The sequence below is a fragment of the Malania oleifera genome, chromosome 3 (assembly GCF_029873635.1).
Source record: "Malania oleifera isolate guangnan ecotype guangnan chromosome 3, ASM2987363v1, whole genome shotgun sequence".
NCBI classification, from domain to species: domain Eukaryota; kingdom Viridiplantae; phylum Streptophyta; class Magnoliopsida; order Santalales; family Ximeniaceae; genus Malania; species Malania oleifera.
This window is the reverse complement of record NC_080419.1, coordinates 45982302-45997347: the sequence shown is the minus strand read 5'-3', so window position 1 is coordinate 45997347 and position 15046 is coordinate 45982302. Positions and strand designations below refer to the sequence as shown.

The 15046-nt window shown below is 35.0% G+C and overlaps 1 protein-coding gene across 11 annotated transcripts in view; it reads left to right on the top strand.

Annotated features, from left to right (window-relative positions):
- The window catches only part of LOC131151778 (uncharacterized), an 80882-nt gene that overhangs the window by 60770 nt on the left and 5066 nt on the right, over positions 1 to 15046 (top strand). For all 11 annotated transcript variants that reach the window (XR_009135763.1, XR_009135762.1, XM_058103190.1 and 8 more), the window contains 3 exons: positions 8709 to 8900; positions 8981 to 9040; positions 13793 to 14100. Coding sequence is in view for 9 of the 11 variants with exons in the window: in XM_058103190.1 (XP_057959173.1) it covers positions 8709 to 8900; positions 8981 to 9040; positions 13793 to 14100 (560 nt within the window). In the remaining 2 variants the exon portion in view is untranslated. The remainder of the gene's footprint in view (positions 1 to 8708; positions 8901 to 8980; positions 9041 to 13792; positions 14101 to 15046) is intronic.

Sequence of the window (15046 nt, the reverse complement as noted above, 5' to 3'; positions counted from 1 at the left end):
GATTTCGAAACACTTGAAGATCCTTCCCAAAATATACATGTGCCATTAGATATTTTTCACCAGTATATCTTCAATTTTGGAGCATATGCTGTACTATGATCTTGTTCCCGCTCCATGAACTAGAAGATTTCGCATTCTAGATAATGTTGGAATTGACCCTTTGGCATTGGCACTACGCACCATTCTCATTCCAACTCAATCATTCATGATCTAAGCACTAGAGAATTTGACAATCAATGAAAGGGGTTTCCTTTGTCGAGCTTTAGATCCTTCCATTTGTGCAAAATTTGTGAGAGTCATAATGTATCTCGAGGAAGACAAGGAAAAAGATGTTTTGTTGCAGCGGTTTGTGGGCTAAGGCTAAGCCACAAGGGGCTTGAATCTCTTTAAAGAGACAAAGATTGGAATTTTAAAGTACAAACACAATTCTAATTATTTTTTGATATAAATCTGTTACTTTGACTAATAAAATAATAGAACTTCTTTAATTAATTGTATGTTTTACTATAACACATTACAGGCTGCCCGTATTTTGTTTCTTTAATTTATTCATAGTGCATATGATTAATGAAAAGTGAAAAACCTATAATTTTTTTGTCACTAGAATTTTAGAACTAATACAAAATTTCTTCTCGTTATTGAACAATGTTATTAAGTTGAATCAAAGGATTGAAAATACATTAAAAATCTTCTTGAAAAGTGATAAGGGCTTGAAAAGAAAATGCAAATATATGAATATGGGTAAGGTTGTGTATGCTTGAAAAAAAACTCAAGGCAGTTATGCCCACTTTCTGTATATAACATTTGCTACTCCTGCTTTCCGTAACACTAGTTACATTTGTGCTATGCTAAAGTAACAAGTTTACTTTACATAGCATGAATGTTAAGAACATGATTGGAATTTTTTTCTAGATATTCTTCACATTAATTTAAGCATGATTTCATGTGCTTGATTAAGATGAATATTGTATTTGATTGTGTGTTTTGTTGATGTTTTTAGTGCATGTTTGAGTAGTTGTTTATTTGGTTGTGATCCTCTTCATTGAGTGTGAACAACTTTGGGTTTGATCCCCCATACAACAAGGGGTAAGTATGCAAATAGGGTTTTATCCATAGTGCAAACCCATTTTCAAATTAACTTTATGTGCTTTATTTATTTTAAGATTTAATTCTTAGTTGACGGCATCAAGAGCTTGTGAAATGTGTTGTGTGCTTGAGGAGTGTGTCAGCTTCATTTTTGTTGAGGCCTATGAATCGCATTGGGTTTGATTTCCTATTGTATGCAACTTAGAGTTTCATGATTGCATCCCAAGCGGTAACTCATGGGCAACTCGTGCTTCATTTGCTTCTTCAATTGTTGATTTGGTTTTACTTTTACTTATTCAATGCTTTTGAATAAAAAAATTAACTTGCTATAAAGAGATCAAAAGGGCAAATTGTAGTGCTCAATGCCTTTTCAGTATTCAAATTAATTCATGAACCCCGGACTTCCAAATAGGATGCCTTTCTAGGTATTAGAGTAAAACAAAAGGTTGCAAATGTGTGAAATTATCATCTTGCTCTAGATTATGCCTCTTCCTAGGCTGCCCAAGCATTTGCCATGTGTTGTTTATGATGTGTTTGTTTTTTCCTCTCGCCTTGACCAGGTGTCATGATGATGCAGGACAACTGACAACATCATGGATTTTTTGCCAAGGGATAAATTAGAAGATCTGAGTTGAGAAGGGGAGGGGAAGAACAAGAAGAAGGAAGAAGAGAGGAGAGGAAAGAGATACAATTAAGGGAAAACTCATGTTCACATCTCAATTCAAATTCTAACTACCTCCTACATGGCTTTCATATATTTTTTATAAGGAAGCTTGTAATACAGTAAATTACTTATCTACCCCTAAATATACATGAAATTGCTAACACACCACTAAAATACACAAATATTATAACAAGCCCCCAAATATACATAAGTTTGTACTAATTAATCTTGATACACAATAAACTGCTATTAAACCCAACAATTTCTTGATCCAATTCTTTTGCATTAGTCTCTAACAAGGGTTTACCCATAGTCCATCTTCTTTTTGTACATTAAATTTTCCCTAGTTAGAACAAATTCGGCTTTGAATTTTTAGGATCAAAAGTAAGAAATGAACTTCAAATCTTTGAAAGTCAGATCTGGAGTGATGCAAGAAACCATGTTCCTTTGGCAGCACCAAAGACTTGAATTGAGACTCGGCATCAATGAACACATTGCAAATGATAAACTCCCAATTGGAAGGTTTGAAAGATTTTGGATATCTTCAAACACTTGCATTTTTTGGCTTGTAGTGTCTACAAATTGATTAACTTTGACATGATCAATGATGTTAAATTCTTTGTCTTGGTTGGTGGTAGAGCAAGCTTCAAAATGATCTTATTAGTATAGTGAAAGATGTGTTTTCATGTCCTTGAGTCACAGCCAAATCATCCAGCCAAGGAGAACAAGAAGTACATGGTCAATATTCATTGGTACACACCAAACACTATCAAAATAGTCACCCACTTGGATAGGAACCAAGCATCTTTCACAAACATGTAAAGCAGTGTTATCAATCCAAGGTATGTCACAAGGCTTTGGGTATGGTTCATGATGATGTTGCATTCAAGTGACTCCATTTCTAGAAATCACGTTCATAGGACATCTTCCTTCAATGATGAATTTGCAGGCATTTTCTTCACACTTAAGAAAGCTATGGAATGTTTTGATATTAGTATGCCTAGAGTATGACAAGTGCCATTCCAGCATGCTGTTTCCATGTTGGTGGATTTATTTTTATAGTTACTGCAACTATATATCACTAAAAGCCCTTAATACTATTTGTTCTCAAAGCCCGACTCACAATTTCTCAAGAACTATCTTCAATTGACGTGCAGTCTTGATTACATGCAGAAATTATATAAATTCACATAGAAAACTCACAGATGCAGCAATGCAAACAGATTTTTATTACTGGTAGTGACAAATTGGTGCTCCAAAGTGCTGATGGTACACTGATACTTCAATTTCTAGGCCTTCTATATTCAAATATCTGTCTGAAATCAAAATATCACACTGCAAATCAAAATCTTAGGGGAAAAAACCAAATTCTCATGTCTGCAAACCAATTTACGAGTCCGGAAGTTGCTGGATATTCTGGCAGTTTTTCTCTTGTGAGTTTCTGGCTGGCAAATGTAGACAGGGAATGGGAATTGCAATGGTGGTGGTGTGATGAGAAAAGCAAAGGAAGTTAGGTATTTCAAAGGGCTGTTGGCTGGAAAATTTTCTGCAGGTGTGTCGGACTTCTCTGGTGATTGGATGTTGATGAACAGGGGTTGGGGTTTTGGGGAGTTCTATCTCTAATGGTGTTGTGAAATGTTGGCTGGAAAATAGTGTTCGAATTTCAGAACGACTGTATTTTTTTTTTTTTTTCAGGATTATGAACAGTACTCTGATATAGGACAGAAGTAGAAATTCGGAAATCAGAGGGAGAGCGAGAGAATTGTGGAAGAAGATTAGAAAGAAGAGGAGAAGAAGAACAGAGAAGAAGAGAGGAAGAAAGCCAGCTGCATAGCCCAGAATAGGACAGAACAGAACAGAGAGAACTGGAGGAGGAGGGAATAAAAACGAAGAAGAATAAAGGAGGAGGAAGAATAATAGAGAGACAGAATTAGAACAGAGAGAAAGAAGATCAGGAGATCATAAATAGAGAGATAGGTGAATAAAAATGGAAAAGATCACTCATTGGTCATTTTATTGGGATGCCTCCACCATGTTCTTATGTTAGATCCATTGTGGATAAAATTTTGAGCAAAGCCAGTCTGAAGGAGATTTCTACTCTTTTTGGTGGATCTTTCATCTATAAATTTGCTAGAGGAAGAGAAAGCATGGATTGTTGAAAATGATCTATTGTTCGTAGGCAATTCACCAATATTCTTATCTCCATGGGCTCCTGGAGTTGAAGGATGGATTTTGTATTTGGGTTTAATTCTACGGAATTCCATCAATTTATCAGACAATTTTGTGATTAAGCCATGTAGCAAGTTCAGTTAAGCCTTCCTTTTTTTTTTTTTTTTATAGATCCTTTTATGAAGAAAATGAGGATTTTAACTTGTGCAAGGATTTGTATAAAGACCGACATGGGATTGGATTCGCCAAACTGGACTGAGATTATTGCACCTGATGGGGATTCTGTTAATATAGATTTGGTATTTGCCTGGAGGCCTATGAAATGTACCATGTTTTGGTCATGGTGAAGCCAGTTGTAAGGAAAAGTTTTTTCTTTGAGGCCTAAAAATCCAACTGTCAAGAATTTCCTTGAAACCTTAAAGGCCTTCCCCATTCTCAAGGATATTATTGAAATTACAAAATATGAGAATTTAATGCTGGAGAAGGATGATAAGATGATGGATCATGAGGGGGTGAACTCCTTTAATACTTATTAGGATATGAAGGACCAGTTAGATCTAACGCCTGCTATGAAAAGGATGGCAGATTTCCCTTTAACCTCTAATTGGAAACTTATGGATTGCAAAGACCTAGTTCCTTACAGTTCGAAAACAATAAGAAGTGTCGACTCTTCTACTACCAGGAGGGAAGGTAAAATTCCATGGATACTTTGTGATGGTCCTTTGGTTGTGATACCTTTTATTTGATTTCTAATCATCAGGTTAACCCGCATAAGTCCACCATATTTTCTACTGTGTTTCAGAAGGCATAAAAGATTAGATAATAAACCTATTTGGTACGCCAGAGGGTTCCTTCCCTGTGAAGTATTTGGGTCTCCCTTTGGTTGCAAAGAGATTAATGCTGTGTTGGGAGCATGGATTTTGGATCTTGGATTTGGATTTGGGTGGATTTAGACAAATTTCAATACAATTTGATATTCTATCTCATCCAAATCCAATACAATTCCAAATCCAAGGCCTCTCCAAACATAGGGTAAGGAGCATTGTTATATGTGTATTGATAATATTTTTCTGGTAGGCTAAACAATTGTTACTAAGAAGCTTTCTTTTGCATGCAGGATTTAGCTTATTAATTCTATTCTATTGTCCATTCAAAACTTTTGGGGGGTTTGCATTTGCACTTATTGCTTTTGTTTTTAAGGTTTTGGAGGCAAAATTCAATAGTTTCTTTTGGTAAAATTTAGAAAACTCTTCCCATCTCTTATGTTGGTTGGAATAAGGTTTGTAAGCCTTTGACTGAAGGTGGTCTTGGTATTAAAAATCTGAATGAAATTAAATATGTTTTTGCTTTGAAGCTTCTCTGTTGCTCTTCAGCCTTCTACATTTGTATTTCATGGTTATTGTTAATGGTTATTTTGGTCTTTTAGCATTATTAGTACTACAACAACAACAACAAGCTTTTAGTCCCACTAGGTGGGATTGGCTACATGAATCCTTTTACGCCAATTCACTCGATTGAGAGTGTTTTCCTCTTTTGGATTAAGGGCTATTAAATCCTTCCTCACTACCTTGTTCCAAGTTATTTTAGGCTTACCCCTACCCCTTTTCATGCTAGAAACAATAGCTAACTCACTCCTCACAAGTGCTTTCAGATGTCCAAGCCATCCAAGCAGCCCCCCCTTACGTTGTCTTCAATTGGTGCTATGCCTAAAATATTGCATATATGCTCATTTTTTTACTTTATCCTTTAATGTTATACCACTCATCCACCTTAACATTTACATTTTAGCAACGTTTACTTTTTGTACATGTTGTTTCTTATAAAACTTTCCTTTTAATTTTAAGGGTATTCTACGATCACAAAATACACCTGGCGCACTACTTCATTTTACCCAACTTGTTTTAATTCTATGTACTACGTTTTATTCAATTTCTTCTCTTGCTTGCATAATAGATCCAAGATATCTAAATATATTAGTGCTATTAATCTCTTGATTATTACGTTTAGTATTCTCTCCACAACTAAGATTACTGAAATTACATTTCTTATATATTTTATTAATCTTACTTATCCTAAACTCTTTTGACTCTAATGTTGCTCCCAAAGTTCTAGCTTAGATTCCAATTCGCTCCTACTATCATCAATCAACATGGTATCATCTGCAAATAAACTATTCTGAGAGATCTCATTTAGAATATTCCTAGTGAGTTCATTAATCACTAAAGTAAAAAGGTAAGGACTCAAAGTAGAACCTTGATGTACACCTATTGTGATTGGAAAATCTGTAGATTCTCCTCCTATAGTTGTAACGCTAGTCGCTACTCTATCATAAATATCCTTAATGACCTCTGTATAATGTATATCTACTGCAACCCCCCCACCCTCTTTTTTTTTTTTCTATGACCCACCAAAGAACTTCCTTAGGTACTCTATCATAAGCTTTCTCTAGGTCAATGAAAACCATATGCAAGTCCCTTTTCTTTTCCCTAAACTTTTCCATTAAGATTTTTAAAAGGCAAACAGCTTTTGTTGTTGATCTCCCAGGCATAAAATCAAATTGATTTTCTGAAAATCTCGTTTTCAATCTTATTCTATGTTCAGTTACCTTTTGCCATAATTTCATTGTATGGGTCATAATTTAATTCCATGATATTTATTATAGCTTTGAATATCGCCTTTGTTTTTGAATGAAAGTACTAACGTACATTTCCTCCATTCTTCTGGCATTTTCTTGGTTTGTATAATAATGTTGAACATATTAGTTAATCAAATATTTCCTTTATCCATTAAACATTCCAAACTTTAATTGGTATTTTATTTGGTCCCTATAGATTTCTTGCTTTTCGTCTTCTTTGTTGCCATCTTAACTTCAAGAACTCTAATTTTGCGAATAGATCTCCTATTTTTAGCCTTCTCCTCGTTTGTCTCTTCCAAGTTCAATCTTTCATTTTGGTTTTCATTAAACAAATTATCAAAGTACTTTCGCCACCTCTTTTTAATGTTTGCTTCTCTAGTTAAGACATTATCATGCTTGTCCTTTATACATTTTTCATCACCTAAATCTTTGCTTTTTCTTTCTCTAGCTCTAGGAAGTTCATAAATGATTTTTTCTCCTTCTTTTTTATCTAGTCTAGTATATAAAGTATCATAAGCTCTATGTTTAGCTTCACTAATATTTTTTTTTTGAATTTTTTTTCACCTCATTATATTTTCAAGATTTTCTATATTTATATAATTTTGCCATATTTTGTACCAAATTATTTTTGTCTTAATAGAATTCTTGATCCTACCACCAACTTTCTTCACTGTCCGAGTATCTTCCTTTGGACTCACCTAAAACATCTTTTGCTATCCTTACGATAGAATTAGCCATTTTATTCCAAACAGTATTTGCGTATACCTTATCTCCTACAGTCCAATCACACTCTTTAACTATTTTATCTTTAAATTTTACTATATCATCTCCCTTCAAGCTCCACCATCTAATCATTTTGTGTTTATTTATGTTACTATTTTTCTTCCATTTTTTTTAATATGTAATCTAATACTAGGACTCTTATGTTGTGTAGTCAAATTTTCACTTGGGACAACTTTACAATCTTTACAAGATAGACGATCCCCATTCCTAGTTAAGAAGAATCTATTTGGCTTTTTATTAAGCCCAGTCTTGAAAGTTATTGAGTGTTCTTCTTTTTTATAAAGCAACTATTCAATATAACCTAATCGGGAAGGCATCTTGCTAGAGGTCCATGGTGAAAGGCCACCTTGACTTATGGGCCTATGGCCAAGCATCAAATTATCTTGGAAATGCCCTATCTTTAGATACAAAGCCAAGATCTTGAAGCTATTTCAGAATAATCAAGGATGGAAGCTTTAGAAGACTAGTTTCATGGTTACATAGATGGTGTGCCAGTGCCAGTGTTCTCCATTAGCCCCGCAGCTGATCTAGTGCATCAAATAGCATTGAGGTGCTTAGTGGAAGCAAACATTTTATTTTATTTTATTTTATTTTGTTTTTTGGCCTTCAAACCAGAACATGACCTGTTCCAGTTTGCAATCTAGAACTTCACAATTCTAACTATATAAGGGCAAGGTTGCCTTCTCTTGTTTGCTCATTTTTCATCAAATAATTGCTTTGTCTACACCTTCGGAATGTAAGGTCAAGTCCATGACAATTTTTAACTTTTAAAATGTAAACTTGTTGGTTGATAGTTTGTTGTTTTGTTTCGTATGACTTATAAAAATATATAAAAAGATGTTGAAAGAGATGGCATGGAGTATGATATCACTGATTCAGTCAAGTTGTAGTTATGCTCTGAAAAATATTTGAGAGCAGCAGAGATGGACTAAAGTTTGAAGACTAGGATCACAAGAGGTATGATTGCAGTGTTTCGGGCTTACTAAGCATGCACTTACACATGCTAACAGGGAGTTACGAGTAGTTTGGTACTGTGCAGTGATTGTGAAAACCCTCACAGCAATATCTTATGTCAGAAATTCATACATCTTCATTTGACGATGAGAATAGTAAAAGTATGTTCAAAATTTGAGAGTGATGAACTACTATGGATGTAAAATTGTTGTTTCTATCATTGATTCTGTTAATAAAGGGCAAGTTAATCCCGTTCCTTTATCATTTTATTATGTGGCTACTCTTGTTACTTATTAATAGTTGTTGTTGTTGCCAGTGCTGTTTCTGTTGTCATTACTCTTTCCCTCTTCCCTATATTGAGTGATCAAACATCATGCTTAGTACCATGGCTTGTGTTTTTTTTGGTGTCTTTTTCAGGTTGCATCACATCTCCTTTCAGCAAAGGAGAAAAATGACTTGGCTCAGTTAGTTGGCACAATGGTATCCTATTCAGTAACATATAAGAACATGAAATCTAATCCTCATTCTGGTACCCATATAAATGAAGCAGCTTTAGATTCATCAGCTCTTTCTTTTGACCCCCCCATTGCCGACTTTATTAAATTCAAGGTTTGAATTGGTGTTTATGATAAATAGCTCTTGTTATGCCCATTATATTTTCTTAATGTGTTTTTCTTGCTATTAAACAGGGCTATGGATCTGGTCATTCTGCACTTGCCCTAGCTATGAAGCAACTCTTGGTGCATGAGGTGAGCTACACAATTTCTTAAAGGCTATTGACTCATATTGGTATGCTTAGTTGGTCATATGTGAGCTTAATTCCTCCATTTACACCCATTTGCACTGTTTAGAAGGACTTAGTGAGGCATGACTGCATGAAATAGCTTAATAACACTCAGTTGAACCAATGTTAAATTTTCATGGGAAAAATAGAAGTAATTGGTCCTTACAAGATTGTAATGACTAATGAATAGCCATACCCTTAGTTGAAACAATGTTAACTATTTTTGGGAAGTAAAAAAGATAGTCCTTACAAGATTGTAATTGTTGAATAATTGGGTAAAATGGAAGATCTAATCACAATAATAGGTCTCTCCTGCTATTTATAATGTATGTCAAGTACATACCAATGACCATAATGCCTTACTAATTCACACTTACATAACTTTAGCACATACTAACAAAGCTAAGTGACTAGAATAATCATTAATACTCCCCCCTTGCTCAAGTTGGAGCATATATATCATATGCCCTTAGCTTGTAACAAATGAATTTAACACAAGCACCTCCCAAGGCTTTAGGGAATAAATCAACATGCTGCAAATTAGACTTCACATAGGTGGTTGTAATGAGCTTGCACAAGCTTCTCCCAAACAAAGTGGCAATCAACTTCAATGTTCTTTGTCCGATCATGGAAGACTAGGTTGGAGGCAATATGAATAGTAGTTCAATTATCACACATCAACTCCATAGTTTGATAATGTGGAAACTTAGCACTTCACTTGACTACCATAGTTTGTTTCTTACTCTTCCAAGAAACCATATTACCACCAACAAAGATATAGTATCTGATTGTGAATCTTTTGTCGGAAGGTGACATGGCCCAATATGCATCTCTATATCCCTGAATATGGGTGTGACCCCAATCCTGATATAAAAGACCTCTTCTAGCTCCACTTTTGAGATATCAAGATGTGAATTATTGTATTTGAGTGACTTGCTCTTGGAGAATTGAGAAACGGATTCACAATACTTGCTGCGAATGATATATCTGGTCAAGTGATTGTAAGATAATTCAACTTTTCATTAAGTCTTCGGTACCATCTTGGGTAAGGCAACAAATCACCCATATCTAACACTAACTTATTCTTGGGAACCATGGGTGTATTAATAGGTCTAGATCCTAGCAACTTAGTCTGATTTAAAAGATTAGGAACATACTCCCTCTGTGACAAGATGGTTCCCATATAAGATCTCGATACTTCAAAAAAAAAAAAAAAAAGGGCAGCCTGGTGATGAAGGTCCCGCGTATGTGGGGTCCGGAGAAGGGGCGGATCACAATGGGTCTATAGGAAAAGCTTTAAATTTTGGATGCCTTGGCCATCATCAATAATCACTATATCATCCACATACACAACAAACAAAATCCTACTAGATGGAGCATGGCGATAAAATTCAGAGTGTTCTACTATACACCGTTGGAGGCTTAACTCAAGAACTACAACTCTGAATCGATGAAACCATGCTCTGGGAGACTATTCTAAACCATATAATGATTTCTTGAGCTGACACATTGAGCCTAACTCCTCCTAAGCAACAAACCTAGTTGGTTGCTCCATATAGACTTCCTCATGAAGATCACCATGTAGGAAAGCATTCTTCACATCTAATTGATGTAGAGGCTAGTGACAAGTAGTGGCTAAGAAGGTGAAAAAAACGTATTGACGCAAGTTTAGCAATTGAAGAGAACGTGTCTGTATTGTTGGAAAAATGAATCTAAAAATAGGATGTGAAAAATAAATTTTAGGAAACTTATCTGCTGAGGTGTGTGTAGCACTGCCCTTAGGGAAGATTTCAGCCTTTCAATACGGTGCAGAAGACTCATTGGCATCTACCCCTAGGATATGACAACCCTTTCGATTAGCGTACATTCACCAATCAGGAGACAAGAACAACACAACTTGGTTAACCCAGATGGATAAGTTGTGAGAAAGAAAAAAAGTACTAGTGGTTGCGTTCTTATATATCTTTATCTTGAGATATGTTTGTGTGTGTGTGTGTGTATGTATATATAAACAATTAATTTTAAAATGGTAATTAAACAATTAACAAAAAGGGTCAAAACTATTTTTTAATGATTAATGAAACTAAATAACATATTTAAACGACTGTTAGTGTAGTACTTAAAAGGCTTTTGAAATACCTTTACACAAAATACCTACATGTATAATAGAAATATGAGTAAATCATTTAGCAACAAGGTGGGCTTTCAAATGAGCCACAAAACCATCATGATTGACGTTCACATTGTACACCTAGAGACAACCAACAATAAACTTATCAAGAGGAAGAGGTACCAAATCCCACGTATCATTATCATTCAGTGCATCTAGAATGGGATAGGGATGTAGACCTAGATATTGGAAGAGCATTAGATGACTGAGTATTAACAAACATTAATATGAGGGTGACAATAAATCATAGTAAACAAAATTAGAGATTGGATGTTGGATACAAGTTCGTTACCTTTTCTAAATAGTTGTAAGAGGCTCTCCCTTGAGTCGCCATATATATATGCCTACAAATTGGGATGATCCAAGTGACGAGAAGGATTCAATCTAGAGGAAGATGTAGGGGGGTTTGACACAGACTATAGGTTAGGATCTAGAAGGCAAGGCAAAGAAAGGTACTCATCTATGTCAACAAAACTCAAGGAATCAGAGCAGTATGGTGTAGACTCAAAAAAATGACATCAGTGGGGACAAAATGTTGATGTAAAGTAGGGTTATAACATCAATATTCCCTTTGGATATGGGAATAGCTTAGAAAAGTACATTTGACAGCACAAGGATCCAACTTAACTGTTCTCAGAGTTAATTGATGGACGAAGGACACAGCCGAATATACGAGAGGAAGAGAGAACAAAGTAGCCTTAGGGAAGATAACTGAATATGAGAATTTACTACCAAGGACAGAGGACAACATTTTATTGATGAGAGAGCAGCTAGTGAGCACAACCTCACTTTAAAAAGTTTTGGGGACATTCAATCTACAATAAGGTACAAGTGACTCAGAGAATATAGACTGATGGATCATACTAGAATCAATCATATAGGTAGTGAATTGGGTATTGAAGTACTCCTTAGCATTATCACTACGAAGTATTTTGACTGACATCAAATTAAGTCTTTATTTGAGAACATAAAGAAAAAAGATATTAAACAACTCAGATGGTCAGGAAGTTTCCGATGATTGCAGTGTTTTTGGGCGACTAGTGGGTTTTTTCTAACCTCTAAAGATACAGCTGATTCTCCTGTAATGGCAGATTTGCATAGGACGATCAGGTCTAAGTTTTGGTTTGGAGGTAGGGTTTAGGTTGAATCTTACTCTAATACCATGTTGAGTAAGTGGGTAAAATGGAAGACCTAACCTCAATGACAGGTCTCTCCCTCTATTGATAATATATGTAAAGTACATTCCAATGACCATAATACCCTTAGTGACTCACACTTGCCAACCTAATTCTAGCACATACTAGTAATGCTAAATGACTAGAGTAACCATTAACAATAATGAATAACCATAAATTTTGGTGATGATGATAATGATACCGAGCAATTAATTAATACAAATAAGCTTTGTGAAACTTTTATCTTGTAAGGGCATTGTTTTGAATGGGAAGAAGCCCTTTGCAGCTATGCCTTTTTGTCTCTTCATGAGGTGAGGGGCAAGGTTCCAGATATAAGGTGTAGTAATATGAAGCTTTGACATAAGTCACAAAACTAAATTCTAAGATTCTTCAGAGTTAAAATTGCATTAAAAATGCTTCTTTAATTTGTATTATGACAGAAGTATATCTGGTGCCACTACAAATACCCATTAAATACCCTGGGGTGGGGTGGTTTCTTTAGTTTGATAAAGTGCCTTGAAATGGTATTAATTCTTTTAGTATATTAGATGTCAATAGGGAATTTTTTATAGCATTTTATGCATATTGAATGCATTAAGTGGTGGCAAGTGCCTGCTACAAATATTTTGGTAAAATACACCTGTCCTGGAATTCCTTATTTTGGGAGGTAGCATGTTGGGCTCAGTTTACCATGTTCGTCACTGATACATATGTCAATGTCTTCATCATGTGAACGTTATTCTGCCCCAAAAAGAATAGAAAATGGAAAAATAAAAAAAGAAGTTATTATCAGATTCTCATTTCTTGATTAGAACTAATTTTTTATTAATCTGAAAAAGCCAGCTACAACGTAAATGTCGAAGTGTGGAAATAGTTTCAGGAGTGACCAGGTGAACATCAAGGAAGTAGATATTTTAATATTGTGCCTGGGTTTGTCCTTTTGAGGCCCATTTTTAATGCATCCTGGTAACACAGTCTCCCTCATTTCAAAGCTGCTGTAAGAAGTATGACAGATTCCATATTCAATATTCCTTTGGATCAGAAATGCTTCATCATCTTGTTCATGTTGTCCAGTTTTCTCACCATCTCTGCATGTTCTTAAAAAGCATGTGAGTTACAAATGATTTTATAGTTCTTTCGTTTTGTCATATTTCATGTTTTATTATACATTGAGATATCAGCATTTGTACTCCTATAATATTTTCAATCCCAGTTATAACCATTGTAGGAAATTAATATTATCAGCTATAATACTTCGATATTTAAATTACATTTGGTACATCCGTTGATACAAATCGATGTCGTGATGGTTGTGGCTGTCTAACCATTTGGAGATTGAATCTTAACCTGAAATCAATATCTTGCAATTCAGGTTGAAAAGCAAAGGATCTTACAGCAAAGCATTGGCAGATCTATGCATCCAACACATGAATGTAGTAAAGAAAACCAGGTTTTTGCTAGGAATGAAAATTGCAGAGCTTCATCAACCAAAACTGATTGTGCAGTTGGATGTCGCGAGACTATTGAAAATGCAAAGGATTTGGACCAAAGGCAATTGAAACCCAATTCCTCTGCGAGTTCATCAAACCTGGGTCCTAGTAGAGATGCCCCAGTCAATGTAAAACGAAAGTCTCCTGGAGATGGGAAGAAGTATCCCAGTGGCTCTAGTTTCTTTGACAGGTATTTTGTTATTCTCAAGATCATATGTGCCCCTTTGCCACATTCTTTTCCAAATTCCAGAATCACAAATGATGTGGAATTAACAAGTGAAAACTCAAACTGTCACATGGAGTTTGTTAGGTTACCACTTCACCTAAAAACTTAAACTGTTAGGTTGTGGGCTGACAATGTGTCGAAGCTATAACATACCCCTGCACATGCAGCCGATTGCATGTAGAGAGATAAACAAATAATGAATAGCACCCATTATTGGGAACACAAAAATTTTATAACAACTACATAATAAACATGGGCAACAAGACTAGAACCTAGGATCTTCTGGCTACCATAGCTCTAATACCACGTTAGATTACCACTTTACCTAAGGTTGTGGGCCGAAAATGCATATTAAGCTTTAACAGAGTACGCCTCATATTTATGTGATCCTTCATAACACCTGCATCTATTTCCATTAGAGTAGTAAAAGAAACCTGATCAACCATATTAGTAATGATGTTGCTGATATTGTTAATTCTAACATCTGCATGCCTATCAAAACATTGAGGTATAATATTTTGATTTATTTATTTTGATATTTGCAGAATTCTATCTTCATTTTACTCTGGAATATTTAATTGTCTTAACTTTATATCATTAATTGGCAAACATTGACAGCATCATAATTGTGATTCTTTCATCTATTTTATTGGTGCGATGACTGTTCTTGCAAGCCCATTTAATCATATGATTTTGAATTTACTGGACATTGGTTATCTCAATAGAAGTTGATTTTATGAACATAACCACCTACTTTAAAATTATCCAATTTGGATTCCAGAAAACAATTGATTTGCTGGAATTCAGTATACCATTTTGATTCTAGCATATAACATAAATGTCTAGGGGAATATTTTGATTTTGGCTGCTCCCATATCATAGTTGTCATGTACCATGGCCATTTAAAAAA